The sequence below is a fragment of the Trematomus bernacchii genome, unplaced genomic scaffold (assembly GCF_902827165.1).
Source record: "Trematomus bernacchii unplaced genomic scaffold, fTreBer1.1, whole genome shotgun sequence".
Classification (NCBI taxonomy): Eukaryota; Metazoa; Chordata; class Actinopteri; order Perciformes; family Nototheniidae; genus Trematomus; species Trematomus bernacchii.
The window spans coordinates 11507029-11526212 of record NW_022987698.1 but is presented as its reverse complement, the minus strand read 5'-3'; the positions used below and the strand labels follow the sequence as shown (position 1 = coordinate 11526212).

Below are 19184 nucleotides of genomic sequence, written 5' to 3'. Positions count from 1 at the left end.
TAGCTTTCAAGAATCTAAAGTTTCATTCGCTCCATAAATAAAACAATTAAATATTCAAAAGTATTCCATGGTGTTTTCTGATGGAGAAAACTAATGTTGGTTCTCCACAGCTGATGGTAAATGTACTTCTATGACATGCGGATTGATATGACACACACAGTCTCTTGATCCTCCTTAGCAACAGTCTGTTCTCCTTAACAGGAGTCTGTTATCAAAAACCAACAACCTCATTACTTAGTAGAATATATAAAATAAATGATTGCAAATATATACCCGCGTTAAAGAGATACTTTGTATCTTTCTGATTGAGGGCTCAAAAGGTGACCAGCTGGTATGACACGTGTGTGCTCCCATGTCACATTTCTCTGCTCTTGCCACCTGTATTTACAGCCACACATTTGCTTCTCCGTGCTGTGAGACTTCCTGCCAAATAGGCAACATTATAAGCTCCACTGTCTCCATTTAAATCATATGCAAATGTCTAAGGCCATAAGAGAAGATTGTGAGAAACTCATTTTATGCAAAGCTATAATTGTTATTCAAGCCAGGAAAAATCTAGAGTTGAGATAAAAAAAAAGGTCTGCTCATGATTTTACAATATTAACAGCCTTCACTTTTTTTTTAACTATATCTTTACTCACATCATCACATTGCAGTCACTAAGAAAAAGCACCGTATGACAATATTCGAGTAAGGAAGCCGCCTTTCATCACATTACTTCTTGGAGTATAAGCTAAAATAACTAACATAGCTTTAAATTGATGGGAAAATCAAAGTCTATCCTGATGCTGAGTGGACTTGGTTGCCATTATTGAAATGTATTTTTATAGCTGCAGCACACAACAGGAAGACATGTTGTTAGAGCCAGTATTTTTGATTTTATAAGGAAGGCCACCTAATTGTGACGTCTGTAGTCAACGCACTATAAAGGATTACAATTCCCACGGCGCCTGTGCTAAAGACACAGTCATGGGCAACCTGTTTGAGAGACGCCGTCGAGGAACAGTTTTTAACCGTACACGTACCGTACTACACATATAAATCGTACAAGTACCCTTTAAGTTATGAAGTTATATAAGCATTATTAAGAAAGAAAGAATACCTAAGTTGTTTATTATTTTTATTTGAGTTTTGCTTATTTCTTTTGAATATTGTAAAGGCCTATTTTCTTTGTTGCATGTGCAAAAGTTTGTTATTTTATTTTGAGCAAACACATCGCAACATCATCTAAACCAGGGGTATTCAACTAAAATTCAACGAGGTCCAGTTAGAGAAAATCTCCCCATGCAAAGGTCCGGAACATCAAAATGTCTAACTTGCTTTATGAATTAGTGTGATATATATTGAAGTAGCCTGTAGCTTTATCAACGTCTGCATGTAATCAACAACTGACTGCCAATCAAATAAAGAAAGTACAATTCATAAACAACAATATTTATTGTCAATGAACATTGAACTATACACATATACAGTAAATACTGTGGATATGTGTAATGTTCCTCTCGGGGCTGCATTTAAAAATAAAATAGAGAAAATAAATAAAATAGCTTTTGAAAATATGTGCATCTTAAAAGTGCTTAATTCTAGATAAATAAAATAAAGTGTAGCAGCAGCTTGAGTTTCTCTTTTTCTTTGTTAACCGTTTCACATCATGACTTAACAGTTTCAGCCGATTATAGAACATATCAGTCTTTACACATCATAACAATTGAACAGTTTTAAAGTTTCTCTTTCTTTCCCTCGTATATTGCAGTCCCTCACTTCAGTGCGAGAATTGAGCTTGAGCTTGTCCTGCCCGGAGTTTAAATCTGGGCAGAAATGGTGTCAGGGCCATTCTCATACACACATGCAGGTGCTCATTGGTTAGCCTCGGTTAGCCTGCCCTGGAACCATATTTAGTTTTAATTTTGATCCTGGTCGACTGATCATATTGGGCTCTGAGACTGCTTATTTTTTGTGACCTCAGTTCTGACTTGAGAGGGAATGTTTGGTCAAACACTTTGTGTTTTGTCTCATAGTGGCGTTTTGGCACTTTTAATGAACGCCACGGTCTCTGAATGAGACACACTGGTTCTGTGCTCCCAGTGGGCAGGATGAACATGAATGAGTCCACTCAGGGTTAAAAGCTCTGTTCTCACTGTCCACTTTCCTCTTCTTGGAGAGCGCCATGTGTCATTATTTGTCTCTCCCTGTCTGCCGCTAACACGCCTTTTCACTCTCCTCTCCGTCTTCTCTCTGCCGCGCTCTCATCTCTTCTTCTGTGTTTCTCTCCCTGTATCGCTCACTCGTCTCTTTTGCCCCCTGTCGGCGGCGGTTAAAATAGAATCGCCCTGTCAAAATTGAAATCCCCTATTAATGTATTGATTATAGGTCCGGGTCCGTATAGGTCGGCGTCTGGGTCCGGATCCGGACCGCGGTCCGCCTGTTGCCGACCCCTGCTCTAAACCATTGGAGGCCAAGCAACCCTTCAAACTAAGTAATTTAGAGGAAAGAAACGAGTTAGAACTGTCTGTTTAAGGCGTCTAATGGCTTGATAGAAAGACAAGGAAGGAAGCCACGACACATGTATTTAAATGTGAACTTCAGGATGTAGAATTGAGCCAGTCCATAAAATTATAGTCATGCTTCATTCTGATTTATGATGAGTGACGTTAGATAACTTAATAAACGGTGGTAAGTCATGTATTGCAGCAAACCCCTAATTTGGAAATGCAGAATTTGGGAGGAGGATGTCGGGATCAGTCAAGCATGTAACTAAATGATGTGATGCATAATGTTATTTTTCAATAAAAAAAGAGAAGGACTCACCACAAGCTTCTGGTCATGGAGAAAGTATTGTCCACTCTGGAGAAACAAAGTGACAGCAGATTAATCAACCAATCAATTAAAAGTTGATTTAAATACTGGAAAAAGGGAAAACAATGGAAGATCGGCGAAGTTTCTAACAATACCAAAAAAGTCATTAGTGGTAAGGTTAAGATTAATTTCATTAATTTGAATGCTTTGAGACAGGGTCTTTTTCAGTTAACACAAACCATTTTTTTCAAGCTGTTTTATTGCTTTTATTGGGGCTGCAACTGTGCCTAAGATGCATTCAGTAAATTCGTAATCAAATATGTAATATAAAATAAAAGTAATGAGTGAAGGAAGGCTAAAGCAGGGCTGAAATTATATTGTCTTCTAGTATTTGTTGAAAGCCGAGCAGCTGTGTTCAGTACAAGCTGGAGGCCAGGAATGTGCGTTTTTTCTTTGCTTAACCTTGAATACAATAAATAACAATATTCCGACCGAAATGAAATAAAAGCATGAATGACCTTCTCGAGATTTGAGATTATCTATAGCTGATAAAAACATGATTGAAATAACCTTGCCATCCATTTTTCGAAAGAAAGGTCACTGTGAAATATAAAACACCCAGGTGTCTGAGTGCAGGTTTAACATTTGTAGACAGAGAGATAATATGTTATAACAAAATAGGGTATGACTTTGTGGGACCAAATACAACTGTGTTTTCATTTAGCTGTAGAAGTGCTAGAAACTTTGAACACAACAAGGTTGTAAATATTTCGTACTTTTTTTTTATTTAACCTTTATTTAACCAGATAAAAACATTGAGATAAAATCTAATTTTCAATGCTGACCTGGCCAAGAAGGCAGCAACGTTACACATAACACATAACACAAACATATAAAATACAGAGAACATAACTAAGAAAACAAAAGACGAAAAAGCAGTCACTACATTGTGCACATTAGGACAGTAAGAAAAGTACACTACTTGTTACTGCAAGAGCAGCTGGTGGTGAGGACTTCAGACAACTTCAATTTAAAACATGCTATTGAGACAAGTGCCCTCAGTTTTAGGCTTGATTGAAGGTCATTCCAAGACCAAGGACCATAATAAGAAAGACTCCTTTTTCCAGCCTCAGTCCGCACAGCAGGTACCTGGAACCGTATCCAGGCACTGGATCTGAGGTTGTAAGAGTCACAAACTGGGGCAAATCTGACACATATGTACTGTGGAAGCTTACCTAAAATGGCTTTATACATTAATAAAAACCAGTGCTGCATCCTACGCATAGTAAGTGAGGACCATCCAGTTAGGCTATACAGTGTGCAATGATGAGTCCTATAGGGTGCATTTGATATATAACGCAGTGCAGCATGGTAAAGTGGGTCAAGTTTGGCCAAAACAGTGGGACAGGCAAATCTATAAATGGTATCACCGTAGTCCAGCTTGGACAGGAATAAGCCAGAGACCAACCTTTTACGGGATGAAATTGAAAAACAACATTTAAGTCTGAAAAGGAAGTACTGTGCAGTTTCTTTTTTATTGTATTTAAAAAATTCATTATTGGACAAACATTTAGGTGTTATCTGCATAACAATGGAGCTTATTTATGAATGATGTGTCCTAATGGCAACATATATATACACAAGAAAAGGGTGACAGGTATGGAGCCTTGGGGAACGCCAGAGTTCAGAGAGGCAACATAAGAGGAGGCCTCACCAACATTACTGAAGATTTGTTTGATCATTTTGACCAGTTTAGAGCAGTGTCCTGATGCAAACCCACTTCTTAAGGCAAATCTTATAGAATTTAGTCATCATCAGTGTCAAATGCAAAGCTGAAATTGAGAATAATTCAACATTAAACATCAATATCAATATCAGCCGTAAGTAAAAGATTGTTTGTCGGTCAATTTTGGTCATGGGATTTGAACTAAAATCCATACAATTTCTCATAAACATCTTAAGAAAAAATCTCCAAGTGAAACTTTCTGATGAGTCGCTCAGGGCATCAAAAGGACTTGATGTAGTTGTTTTATAAATTGCAGTATAATGTTCACTCTACTTATAGCTCTGCTTTTTCCCTTTGCCACTAATTCCTAAGGGAAACATCTGGCTCTTTGGCTGCTCAATTCCCCACTATGTTCATTAACTGTGCTAACTTTGCATGAGCTGTCTGCTGTGGCTGGAAACCATTCAGGTGAGAGCAGTAAGACTACTTCAAACAGTAAAATTGCAGACTGTAAAAATGAAAAGATGAAACGCTCCTTAAAGAGGAACCGAGTCCGATGACAACTATGTCCATCACTACTGACCCCCCTTTCTATACTAATTGCTATGATTGCCAATACAAACACTTTAATAAGAGCAGCTTCCCATATTGCCCCACTAGCGTTTCCAAGTGGTATTATTGTTGATCACACTGTTGCCAAAAAATGTATTGCTTTCGTCCCTGCCGATTAGTTTTCACACATTAAACAACTTATTCAGACCAGCAGGGAAAGCAAAGACATTCAAATATATTGTGATTGTACATTTTTCCAAATGCTGCTGAGAGTAATCACAGTGTATTGCCTTTCTGCCAAAAGCAAATAGTGTGTTTTCCTTTGCTGCAACTGACATAACAACTAGGCTTTATGCAAATTAATTTGCAATGACGTTGCCAATATGGAGAAGAGCGTATGATGTCATCATCTTTTAAGCAACTCAGAGCTATTGATGGATATTTTCATTAGCAGAGAGTTGGCTTTCCGCCTTTAAAGGAGAATTAGTTTTCTTGGCAGATCATACCCGGATGCAAACTGAATTGCATATTAAAGTGGTGCTGATGGGGAACCAATCTAAAGGCGGATGGTTTAATTATTCTATAGCCAACACATTATGCTCTCAACATTATGATAAGTTAAAGCAAAAAACACTAATGCCGTTTTAACTAGAGGCACAATTTGCCCTCATGAAGCCAGATGGATACGATCCACATCCCTCCCCCCTCCCCCCCTCCCCCCCCCTCCCCCGCTCGCTTTTCTTCCCTCAACCTCATTTATCAACACCTCTGCCTGCCAGCCACTTGCTAAGTCCATCCAACATTGGATTGTCTTGAAGATGGGAAGGAGCAGCTGGCAGATGTGCCGTGAAGGCAGACAGATTTTTGGAGACCAGTTATTACAGAAAGAGAAAGTCTGTGTTAGAAATAACCGCCAGGAAGAAGTTATAGGAGATTGAAAAAGTCAGAAAGGCAAGGCAAGGCAAGGCAAGGGAAGGGAAGTTCATTTATATAGCACATTTCAACACAAGGCAATTCAAAGTGCTTTACAAAAATGAAAGACATTAAGAGTGAAACATATTGTGAAATGACATTTAAAAACACTCATTTAAAAGCAAAGATACATTAATAAAAGTTACAGTGCAGTGTGAGATACACACATCTGAAATGTTTAGGTCTGACTCTCAATCATTGCTAACTTTTTAGCAGAAATTGTTTTCTATCACCTCCCTTTCTTTCTACTTTCCTTTTTAACTTGTCCTTTAGTTATTTCAAGTGTTTCATGCTAAACGAAGCCCCCTTTGGAAAATTATAATCTGACCCCATGGTACCTTTTAATTTTCGCCGAAACTATTCCTCTTTTTTAAAAGGAAAAGGTTTGTTTCACACGAGGGGTTTTGTGTGGCAGCTCACTTCTTAGTTTATTTCCTGCATGATAAATGATGCAGGGCAAAAACGACCTGGATCAGTCTCTGGAGCACCCAAGTAGACGCTGAGTGTGGACAATCAATCTCCTGATAATCGCCGCTTATCCTTTGCTTCCCGGGGCTAAGACAATCAAATAATTACAGTACCATTGTCATTCGGTGCCAATACCCTCACAGGCACTCGCTCCATTCGTCAGTTACAACAACACAATGACACTGCAGACTGTCTCCTGCCAGTGAATTAGGAAATAAAGGTAACTGAAGTATAGTGTGCAATAATAATGTGTGAGGGAGACTGGGCTCTGTGTGAGGTTACTGCTGGGTCATCTGAGAAACTTGCCTATCAAAAAACATTCACACTCTCACCTTTTCCTATGTTTTTTCAATGCAAACCAATGACATTTAATGTTGACTAAACCCATATACTTGCTTGCCAGTCTGTTGCCAGTATCCATCGACATTGAAGGAGAGACAGTCTATTGATTATTCTATTTATTTTCTCTGCCTCCTTAAAAAGTTTCAAAATAATAAAATGAGATTTCTGGCAATGTCACATAACGTTACATAAGAATTACCTTAAGGAGAGTTTGGAGTCAGGGATGCATTCAGGAGCAACACTTACATCTCATGTGATTTACTGCTACAGTCATAAAATATTCATAGATTATTTTTTAAATAGTGTGTTTATGCCAAGGAGGGTTAAGGATGGATAGGAACTGAGAGCACACTGACAGTTTTTTTAAGAGCAACTTTTGTAGCATGCCTCATACCTAGGGATGGGTATTGAAATGTTTGAAATGTATCGATTCCGATTCCGATTCCGGTTCTGCTTATCGATTCCGGTTCTTATCGATTCCCCATTTCGATTCCAAAATTGTAAAAGAAAGAGATCAAACGTTTAGATAACAAAAAGATCTTTATTCTTTTAAGCTTTAACTGACATTTTTACAAATAAAAAATATACACGCAATACAAATGTATTGCACAATAGCTGTGCTTTATTTTAACTGAGCTATGCCTGTGGCAAGCTATTAACAGGCATTACACTGTGCCTTGTCTTTTTCTTTTTTAGTGTAGTGGAGCCTCACTTTAGAGCGTTTACCGCGACCCATGTTTGGTGTTATGAAGTGACTGAGCTCGTGAACTGTCTACGGGAGGGCGGGGGGAGCCTCGCTGTGGGGCAACTGTGGACCTCTGTCGCCTGTCAGCGCAACTTACATGATGCCGTTTAAAAAAAATAAGGGCGGTGCTGGCCGTCAGCGTACCGAGCCGGTCGTCAACGGCCCGCTGACGACCGACCGTTCTGTGATTCTCCAGAACACACAGATGGCCAGTCCGCCCTTACCCTGGCTGTATTCCACCGGGTCACCGCGGCGCCGACGGACCCGGTGGAATACAGGGTATACCGCGTTTAGGAACCGTTAAGCAGAACCGAAATTGTGTATTTTGTATGGGTACCCGGTACCCGGCATTTTCTTATCGGTTCTCATCTGGAACCGAGTTTCGGTTCCCAACCCTACTCATACCCCTCTATTTCAGCCCTGTTACAAAAGTGCTGATTCTGGGTGAATAGCTTTAAATGTTACAGAGCTGCTCCTGGCCACGCCCCTTTCCGCATGCAAGCGGTGAGCTCTGTGAAGAGAAGAGTGTCTGCTCTACCAGCAGAAACTCAACTAAACGCTGCCGTGATTAAACGCCATTTTATGTTCCAAATCTCATCAAGAATTATTTCTGAAAAGGTATGGAGCTCAAACGCTTTCTCTCTCGCCGGTTCACCGGAAGGAGAGTACCTTTTTATATCCGGCTTTTTTACACAGACTCTCTCCAGCGTTAGCTCAGAGTGTTGGCAATGCTTGCTAATGTAAACACAGACCATATTACTTTCAAAACACGTTGCGCATTGTTTCTGATACAGCACATAGCTTGACATGTCTAATAAAATAGTTGCATTTTAGGAAATATAGCAATCTGGTGTCAGTCCCCCAACATTCGGGATGCATTACTTAATAGTTGGAGCACCCCTTTAGGTTACCCTTTGTAGAGTAGAGGGAATAGTACAGGCATGCCCCTCCACTAGGTGGCTTATGGATCAAACCAGGGCTGTTAAATGTCTGACATCATGTATCGAGCGAGACAGTCCGTCATTAGCTTATAGCAGGGCTACAGACAAACAGTGCCATTTCTCCCACTAGTTCAAGCCACCATACTGTATTGAATGTGTGTGTGTATACAGGGGCGCCGTTTGCCGACAGGCAAGTGCTTGGACCAGAAGGGGGCCCCCAAAGAAGGTAGATTAAGAAGGTCCACAGCAACGACAACATGAAACACCCTTTAATGTACTGCAACGCCATGTCGGGAAACCCCCTCAAGGGGGGCCCATGCATAGCCCATGCATAGCCCATGCATAGCCCATGCATAGCGCAAACTGCTTCTTAATTTCAGTTCCGTTGCTCCGCTCCGCTCTGGGGGGGGACTTGTAAAATGACTTTACTGGCATTGATCCGGACCAGTGACCATGTATAGAATTCACAAGTGGACCTTTAATAAAAAAGTTTGAGTACCCCTGGCTTATAGTCTTTCCTGTCATCTCTCCTTTTTCTTGTGTTTGTTGTAAAATCAGGAGAGACAATGGGGTGACAGTTTCACCACAGTGTGTCCGACATCAAACATGTTATTTCATAAAAGTTACGCACACTCTGAGCATTTTGTTTTGTCACTCGATACAACACCGCATAACCGTAAAACGTATTTGACATACAAACAGTGACATTATGCTTGTTGCTGGTGAGGGCTCTGCCCTTTTGCTGTGTTTGTTGCTCAGTGTTGAGAATGGAACTATTACTTTGCAAGTCAGCGATACGCCAGGTGATTATTCCTCTGCTGAGGCAACACACTATTTTGGTATCAACAGTCAGGAGTGAAAACAGACAGTCACATAAACAAACCTCCTCCTTAAACTGTGGAGACACATGACACTTGCATTAAAAGAAGGACAAACAAATAGGTAGAAGTAAACTAAATTGGCCTAGCTGTAGAGTTTATTTTATAGGTGTTTTTATGACATTTAAAGTAATTTCGATACCGTCATTTCTTTTTTTGTTATATATTATAATAACTAATATTTTTGATAGAGTATCACATATAATCCAGCGAAAACTGAGATACAAAAATGCACATTTAAATGACAAGATTCTTCATTCTCTACCAGGAAACAGACAACAGAAAACAATCGTAGCCATTCAGACAGAAAGCACTGTGTAATCATATTTAATGTGCAAAATCAAGATGAGATGCGGCTAAATGTATTCATCAAGCTTTCTTTGAGTGGAAGGGCTATATCGTTGCCATTTAGAACAAGATTGTCAAGTGCACTTCAGTAATTTTCCACATCAGCACTCATCCTCAGCTAGAAGTGATAAATGAGGGCTGTTGTTAACTATAATATTCGGTCTGTGGGGATTTAATGTATACAATGGTAGTAAAGACTTATTTATTCTAAATGACTTAAAACTACAGATTTCCTTATCCATTTTAGATGTAGTCCACTTTTACCCAAGCTGGTTTATAGATCCGACAATGAGGCAACCCAGAATTTCACCAGCTAATTTAATTTCCAAACCGACATCAACTTTTCTTAAGAATAATTGAACTAAATTGGATGCAGCTTTATTAGAAGCGACAAACAAACCCTCAATGGGGTAAAGTCGTAATTTGGCTGGTTCGCTCAGAAAAGATGGAAATTGGCAGCGTACTGATAATACAAATTGTAAACATTTTAATCTTCTCAAAATTATGTGAAGAGATGAAGAGACTCCAAAATTGACTGACAGCACTACTAGTTTTGTCTCCAATATGTTATCTGGACCAAAAAAAAACTGCAAGAAATGTGCCTTTACACAAAGTAATACGAGTAAAAAGCAGAAAAATAAAAGTAGTGTGTAAAGTGTTGTACATTTTTTGTTAAATTATAATTATATTATATAGTATCAGACTTCGCCAGGAGCTTGATTTGACTAAGACGCGTGTGAGTTTGGAGTCCCAGCACCTCCAAATAGAGGCCATAGTTCTCAGTAGCAAACCCATTCACTGTCCACTCCGTGTAGGGAATGAGTCCTTACCCCAAGTGAAGGAGTTCAAGTATCTTGTTCTCGGGTCAGGGGACAATTGAGCGTGAGATGGGCTGGTGGATCAGAGCAGAACGAGCGGTATTGCACTCACTTTACCACACCGTTGTGATGAAGAGAGACCTGAGCCAGAAGACAACGTTCTCAGTCTACCAGTCCATCTTTATTCCTACTCTCACCTATGGTCATGAAGGATGGATAATGACCAAAAGAACGAGATTGCAAATACAACCGGCCAAAATGAGTTTTCTCCGGAGGGTGGCTGGCATCTCCCTTAAGCCCCTGTCACACTGTCCCGAAATTGACACCAGATGGACACACGAATATGGAATTGTGAATTTTGCACGAAGATGGCCACACACGAAGGCAACATTTACATTACATTTAAGAAATACAACTGCAACGAAAGTAACAAAAACAATCATGTTAAAGTACTATGATACTGTACTGATATTTTCAGACTTTGTTCTTTACTTTCTCCATCTTTATATGTAGAAGATATTAAGTTTTCTCCGGCATGTTGTTTCCATAGCAACAACAACTTTCTGTCAACTCGCCTTCAAAATAAAAGCATCTAAATAAAACAGGAAGTTAACCTAAATTACATTTAAGACATACAACTGCAACGAAAGTAACAAAAACAATGTAATATCCTTTTCAGTTTCACAGAACACAAATTGGGTTATTTACATAATATGTTTACATGATTTTGTTGTGCTTCGTCTGATCATCGGTGCCATCGGGCATTTTTCGCCCCGATGGCACCGATGATCAGACGAATATGACATGATTTGACAAAATGCCCTCACGAGTGCCTTACGAAGGGCAAAATGGACACACGAATTCAACACGAAAATGAACCTTCGCAAGGTCCTTCGGCAATTTTTTGGCATGCCAAAGATTTTGCCACTGCTTACGAAGTTGCTGCTGGAGCCTGAGAAACTCCACCGGCGGTCATACGATGGCTTAAGATGCCCTCACGAATGGCCTGAAGTTGTTACGATCAGAACCGAATTTGAACATTTCCTTTATCGTGTGTCCATCTGGTATCAATTTCGGGACAGTGTGACAGGGGCTTTAGGGAAAAGATATGAAGCTCAGTCATCCGGAAGGGACTGGGAGTAGAGCCACTGATCCTTCGTGTTGAAAGGAGCCAGTTAAGGTGTTTCGGGCACCTGGTAAGGATGCCGCCCAGCCCCCTCCCTAGGGAAGTGTTCCAGGCACCCTTCCCCAGGTGGATGGATTATATCTCCACGCTGGCCTGGGAGCGCTTTGGAAGGGTATTTGGGGTCCTCTGCTGAAACAGCTTTCTCTGCGACACAACTCAGGATAAGCCGTAAAAGATGGATGGAGGTGTGTGTTGAAAAGAACGCAGAAAATGTGACCTTTTTAGAAATGTGAACCTGATTTTTTTTAATTTTTTTTTAAAGACATTGTTTAGTCATGAATATTTCAACATGAACTATGAAACATCAAAACCAATGAGAAATGCCCATCCCAATCTGTTAAAGCCCAAGATATATCATTTATAAAATAAGCATATCTTCACATGTGATGAGCGGGACCCAGGGATCTCTAATCTAAAATGAGTAATCTCATTGCATTTATAATGCAGGTGCCTAAAACAAATAATCAGATCCACAAATTAAAAAAAGACATACCACTGAACTGCTAAAATGACTAAGAGTAAAAGGCGTACTACATGCAGGGTTGTTGGTTGTAATGCAGGGTTGTTGGTTGTAATGCAGGGTTGTTGGTTGTTCCTAGAGTCTCTAATGGCGCAGTTCCACTGCAGCGCGGAGCTCGCTTTAAGCGTGCCGTGTCGTGCCGTCCCCTTTTTTGGTTGTGCTTCCACTAGGCCAATTACCGGCGCGGCACGGCGCAGGGCCACTTTTTCACCTCTTTTCTGGCCCTAGAAAATTGTGGTTCTATCGGGGCCAACAAACAGGGCTGAGTCGGGCTGAGTATGCTAAACTAGAGAGAGGAGCGCTGGCAAGAGGGCTAGAACTACAACAAGATGGACATATTTGACCGTGATTTAATTGTAATACACGTTTCAAAATGATGCCGAAGTAACAACATACTGATACCGGTTAGTAAAAACCATGAATTAATGCTTTGTCAAGTCTGCAGACAGACGGCAGGCGAAAAACCTTTTAAAATTCGTGTTTTTCTAGATGGAGATTGGCTAAGCTAACGCAGTATATGCCCCGACCGTCCACACTCACAACAACGGCCTATACAGACATAAATAAAGCAGCGACTGTATTCACCATGACACAGGCAGTCTGTGGTGTGTACTTGTTTAACTTTTGTCGAGTTTCTGAACATATATAAGGAGCTGTGAGCTCTGAGTTCTAACAGCTAACGGCTGTGTTGTGTTTCTGGATTTCTCATTGAAGATGACGTCACGGCTCCGCCTACACTGCGTTACTATAGTAACTACCCCAGTTCCTAAACTGTAATGGAAGCGCAGCATGAAGTGAGTCGGCCCTGTTAAGGCCCAACGCGGCCAAGCCGTACCGAGCCGTACCGAGTGTGGCCGAGGCCGACCGTGTAGTGGAAATGCGCCATAAAAGTACAATGGGAGCCAGGGACTTTTGTTATCAAGCTCCACTTTTGTGGAATCAGCTTCCAGTTTGTGTTCGGGTGCCTTTCCTTTTTTAAAAGTCAGCTTAAGACCTTCCTTTTTGATACATGTTATAGTTAGGGCTGATTAGATTCAGCCCCTAGTTTTGCTGCTATAGGCTTACCCCTAGTTTCCACCGAGTCCGTCTGCGTCGCGTTACGGCTGCGCCGCGGTTTTGGTCCGACCTCCTCTAGCGTCATAACCCACCGGGCGCGTTCCAGAAGCGTTTCAGAAGCGTTTCAGAAGTGGAGTGTCGTGCATGCAGGCTCGCAGTTTTTGCTGATTTGGGCATATTTCCTGGACAGGCTACTTCGTACAGACAAAGTTAATAATAACTGTAATATTCCAGTTATAAACGACATGAATCAAAGATGTGTTGCTGTATTTTAGTGGTAAAAAAATGCATTCATCATCAAATCAAATCAAATCAAGTTTTATTTATAAAGCACATTTTAAAGTGATTTTTGGTCGAGCCAAAGTGCTGTACATGTAATAAAAACACATTACTACAATCACAATAAAAGACAATAAATTACAACAGATATATATAAAAAATAAAAATAAAACACAAGGAAAAGTCAGGAGTCGTGCTCCGCTCTAACTAGAAAGCCAGAGAGAAGAAGTGTGTTTTTAGTGTAGATTTAAAAACCCCTAGGGTCTGGGCCGACCTCACATGGAGGGGCAGAGTGTTCCAGAGCCTAGGGCCAGCTGCTGCGAAGGCTCGGTGCCCTCTGGTTTTTAGCCTGGTCTTGGGCACTACCAGCAGCAGCTTGTCAGCAGACCTTAAAGCTCTGGCTGGGGTGTAGCGATGGAGGAATTCAGCTATATAGGCCGGAGCCAGCCCATTTAGTGCTTTAAAAACAAATAAAAGGATTTTAAAATCAATTCTGAACCGAACTGGAAGCCAGTGTAGTGAGGCCAGAATTGGGGTGATGTGGTCACGCTTTTTGTGGCCAGTCAGCAAACGTGCAGCTGCGTTTTGGACTAGCTGCAGGCGTTTAATTGAGGCCTGGTCCATACCCACATACAGAGCGTTGCAATAGTCCAGTCTCGAGGTTACAAAGGCGTTGATAACCCTTTCTACAGTAAGTCATTAAAAGATAAATACGACTTGGTTTTGGCCAATAGTCTTATTTTAAAAAAGCAGGATTTGACTACAGTGCTGACCTGCTTGTCGAATTTAAAAGTGCTAGTGAAGGTCACTCCAAGGTTCATGACCGAGGGGAGGATGTTTTTTTTGAGAGAGCCCAGAATATCAACCGGAGAGGCTGGAGGTTGGGGTCCAAAAAAAATGACCTCAGTCTTGCTCTCGTTGAGGTTGAGAAAGTTTTTGCTCAGCCAGGATTTTATCTCTGTTAAGCAGTCCATCAGCTGCTGTAGTGAGTGTTTGACATTTGCTTTGAGAGGCAGATATATCTGTACATCGTCGGCGTAGCAGTGGAAGGGAATATTATGTTTTGTGAGAATTTAACCTAGGGGCAGTATGTACAGTAGAAAAAGGATGAGGCCCAGAATCGAGCCTTGGGGAACCCCACAGGTAAGAGGGGCTTTGGCAGAGGAGAAGGCACCTAGCTGTACCGAGAAGCTACGGTCTGTCAGGTAGGACCTGAACCATGCAAGGGCAGAGCCTGTGATGCCAGCGGACTGTTCAAGCCGTGACAACAGGATGCTATGGTCCACAGTGTCAAAGGCAGCTGTCAGGTCTAACAGCACCAAGACAGCGGAGCTACCTGAGTCGGCGGCTAGGAGCAGATCATTAAAAACTCTTAAAAGGGCTGTTTCAGTGCTGTGCATGGGTTTGAAGCCAGACTGAAACTTTTCATGGATTCCATGCATGGTTAAAAAAGACTGCAGCTGGGCGTAGACTACTCGCTCCAGGGCTTTTGATAAAAAAGGTAGCTGGGAGATGGGCCTAAAATTTGCGAGAATGGAGGGGTCGAGATTTTTCTTTTTAAGTAGTGGCATAACCACGGCATGTTTGAAGGCAGCTGGGACACATCCTGAGCTAAGAGAGGTGTTTAAAAGTAATAAAATACTTGCTCCAACTGAATCAAAAACATCTCTGAGAAGGCGAGAGGGAATGCTGTCTGAGGTGCAGTTTGTCGGCCGCAGGTGCTTGACTACATCCGAGAGAGAAGAGAGGGATACAGGCTCAAAGTGGTCGAGGACAGCAGGGCACATAAAAGGAGCAGGATCTGGGGTAGCACTAGTGTGGGCTAGCCTAAGAGCAGATACTTTTTCAATAAAAAATTTAAGAAACTTATCACAGAGAGTAGTCGATGGGACAATAGAAGAAACATCACAGGGATTAATGATAGAGTTGAGGACATTAAAAATAACCTGAGGTTTATGGCTGTTTTTGGAGATTAACAGAGAAATGTGCTCTGTTTTGGCTGCATAATTATTCTATATATATAAGTTACACAGTGCCTGTAAACCGGAGGAGAACGCTGGCATTTCTCCTCCTACTTGAAAGACTACGGAGGGATAGGGTCTGCAAAATTAGTTTGTGTGTGTGTATATATATATATATATATATGCTATATATGCTCTGAACGTTCCACTTCCTGCCTGCCCGACATTACCTTACGGCTGCGTTGCGTCAAAAATAGGATTCATCCTAGAGGAGCCCTGCGCCGAGACGCTTCTGGGACGCTTCTGGGACGCTTTTGAGCCGTAACGCGCCGCGTGTGGTGGAATAGCACCCATTCACTAGAGTGGCCGCGATCTTTGCGAACGCCGCGGCGCAGCCGTAACGCGGCCGTAACGCGACGCAGACGGACCCGGTGGAAATTAGGGGTTAGACTGCCGGGGACACCTTACTTCTTCCTTCCTTCTCTCTGTCTGTACAAATTGTCCACTGAGACAAATGTAACATTTGTGATATTGGGCTATATAAATAAACATTGATTGATTGATTGATTGATTTATTTATTGATTGACATGCACAATAGCACCATCCTTTTCCACCAATAGGTATAATACCTGCGAGGGAAACTGAAACAGAGCGGTGGGTTTTGCACACCATCCTCTAATGTTTCGCTTGGCTGAACAGCTGCAGTTGTCTTCAGGCTTAAAGCTGACTTGACTCACCAGACAGATATCTTTCCAAGCTTGTGAAACCACCAGAATAATTGATCATCTTTATCCAAATTTCCATTTTATCATAATAACCGCACATCTCAAAATAGGCACTGCCCTTGCCTTCTTGTTCCTATGGTTTATGGATTTAAATTCAAGTGGGAGGTTAAAGAAAAAAGTTTACACATAACAAACAGTGTTGAAAATAATTGTTCACCCACACAGTACTCAACCATGAATTGTTTTTAAATCCTTGCTCTTGCTAGACATTATTGCCTGCGCTGAATTTGCATAGTACAAAAATAATGTCACATTAGCGAGGAGGCACTAAAACTGAGGCTCTAATAGATCACAATTTCCAGTTGTTTTTGTTTCTATTTTGAAAGCGTTTTGAATCAGCCATGTTATTTTCTGCTAACGGCAATTTCAATTAAATTGTTTGCGGAAATCATGCTGCAAGACAACAAGCGCTGAAAGGAATGCAAAGTGGTTATTTGTCCAAGTCTCGGTTTCATCCATTTCCGTTCCAGAATCCTTTCCTTGTTTTTCATTAGGCTCTAATTTCCCCTGGAGATACTACTTTAAACAACAAACTAATTTTCCTGAAACAACCTAAATTATTTATAGCATTCAAATTAGACACTACTTTTAAACAAACTGCTTATTCATCTCAGACAGCAGCTTGCTTTAAAACAATTCTCAGGCACTTTAGAGATTGAAGAAGGAGGTATGTGATTTACTGTATCAGGTTGGCTGATAAATGGAGTGGAACATTTTGGGCAAGGGAAACTACTATCAAACCGTTTTGGTGGAGCTTCTTCATGGACAATGTGGGGACAGTGTGGACAAGGGCAGGCTGAAAAAGAGCCGGGTTACATTTATAAAAAAAGTTAACTATTTTTTAATACTCTTATTCAAAAACTGGTGTAGTTAAAGAGGACATATTATTCTCATTTTCAGGTTCATATTTGTACTTTGGGCTTCTACTCTGACATGTTTACATGCTTTAATGTTAAAAAAGTTCTTTATTTTTCTCATTCTGCCTGTGCTGTAGCACCTCTTTTCACCCTCGGTCTGAAACCAGTCGGAGTCCAGTCGGCTCTGATGTGATTGGTCAACCCCTTAGAAATGTCCCACCCTTTAACAAATCACGTACAATGTGTTGGAGAGCTAGCCAATAAAAGCATGAGAGTTACATAGTGATGTCACTATGTTGAAAAATTAATCAAAGGTCGCATTCACACCTAATATGCCCCTTTCACACAAACGCGGTTCCCGTTCTAGCTCCGTGCTAGTGCTCTTCTGGCTCTGAACCGGTTTTTCTTTTCAGCTCCCGTTTTGTTCACACCGCCCAGAGCCCGACTGGTGATGCCGCGGCTGCGTCATGACGTCACCGTTAACGTTGCTGATTTTCTCCCCAACGGCGCTCACAACAACAACAACAACGGGGGACTCAAATCAAATCAAATCAAATCAGGTTTTATTTATAAAGCACATTTAAAAGCGATTTTTGGTCGAGCCAAAGTGCTGTACATGTAATAAAAACACATTACTACACTCACAATAAACGACAATAAATTACAACAGATATATATAAAAAACAAAATTAAAATAAAAACACAAGGAAAAGTCAGGAGTCTGGCTCCGCTCTAACTAGAAAGCCACAGAGAAGAAGTGTGTTTTTAGAGTGGATTTAAAAACCCCTAGGGTCTGGGCCGACCTCACATGGAGGGGCAGAGTGTTCCAGAGCCTGGGGCCAGCTGCTGCGAAGGCTCGGTGACCTCGGGTTTTAAGCCTGGTCTTGGGCACTACCAGCAGCAGCTGGTCAGCAGACCTTAAAGCTCTTGTTGGGGTGTAGCGCTGGAGGAGTTCAGCTATATAGGCCGGAGCCAGCCCATTTAGTGCGTCGGGTCGATGATCGTGTTGCTTTTAATCATACGAAGCCAGATTAAATTAAATAACGACTTCTCCAACCTTATACTTTTCTCCAGAGAGCCGTGGTTCATTGTTTATTAATGTGTTTCAGCGGCATTTACCGACCGCTGCAGTGCTGTTCGTCCACCGGAGTTTATTCTCCCGTTAACACGCTGTTATGAAAGTTTCTCTGGTATAAAATGGGTGATGTTAGTATAGCAACCGAAGCTAAACTGACTATCTTGACTACTTGTTGCTATGGCCTAAGCCGTTTTCTACAGGCACATTTTACCGGCGTATTTTTCATTATGATTCTACTTGTGATAGTCGGACATGACAACCTGTGCAGCCTGTGTATTGATTCCATCCGATAGCTGCTATAATAACAAACAAAACGTCTGCCTGCTCTCCACAATGATCAATAACAGCGAACGGATGGTCAAAGTAAGGTACAAATAAACAGAATCACACGAAGCCTGGTTAGTGTTGCCTGACTTTATAAAGTATGTTTTTTTTTTTTACAAGTGTGTGGTTGCGTGTAGTCACTTTGCTCAGCGCTAATGCTTGTTACAACTTGTATTTGCCGTACTCGCCATAAACTGTTAGCTCAGGTTAATCCCGCCCCTGCCCCCGCCTCCAATGTAAGCGTGACGTATGCGGTTCTTGCTTCTAGACCGACATTGTTTTGGTGCTTGGTAAGCACCAGTTTTCGGTGCTTAGAGCCGGCTTATCAGGCTCTAGCTCCGAACCGGCCCTGGAACCGCGTTGGTGTGAAAGGGACAATAGTCCACTTCTTTGGTGCGCACCAGACGACAGTTTGTTAGTTACATTGTTTCATTTTTCCGAAGGTTCGGTTTGCGTTCACACAGGCAAACCTCAAACAGACTATGAACTTTAAACACAAGTCATGTGCACGGAAATGCTGTTCAACAATTGGTCAGAAATTAAGCGGGTAC

At 41.4% G+C, this 19184-nt stretch overlaps 1 protein-coding gene across 7 annotated transcripts in view; it reads right to left on the bottom strand.

Annotated features, from left to right (window-relative positions):
• Positions 1 to 19184, bottom strand: part of si:dkey-166d12.2 (rap1 GTPase-activating protein 1) — a 128607-nt gene that overhangs the window by 57238 nt on the left and 52185 nt on the right. For all 7 annotated transcript variants that reach the window (XM_034139483.1, XM_034139478.1, XM_034139479.1 and 4 more), the window contains one exon: positions 2809 to 2844. In XM_034139483.1, coding sequence (XP_033995374.1) covers positions 2809 to 2825 — 17 coding nt within the window. In that variant the 5' untranslated portion in view covers positions 2826 to 2844. The remainder of the gene's footprint in view (positions 1 to 2808; positions 2845 to 19184) is intronic.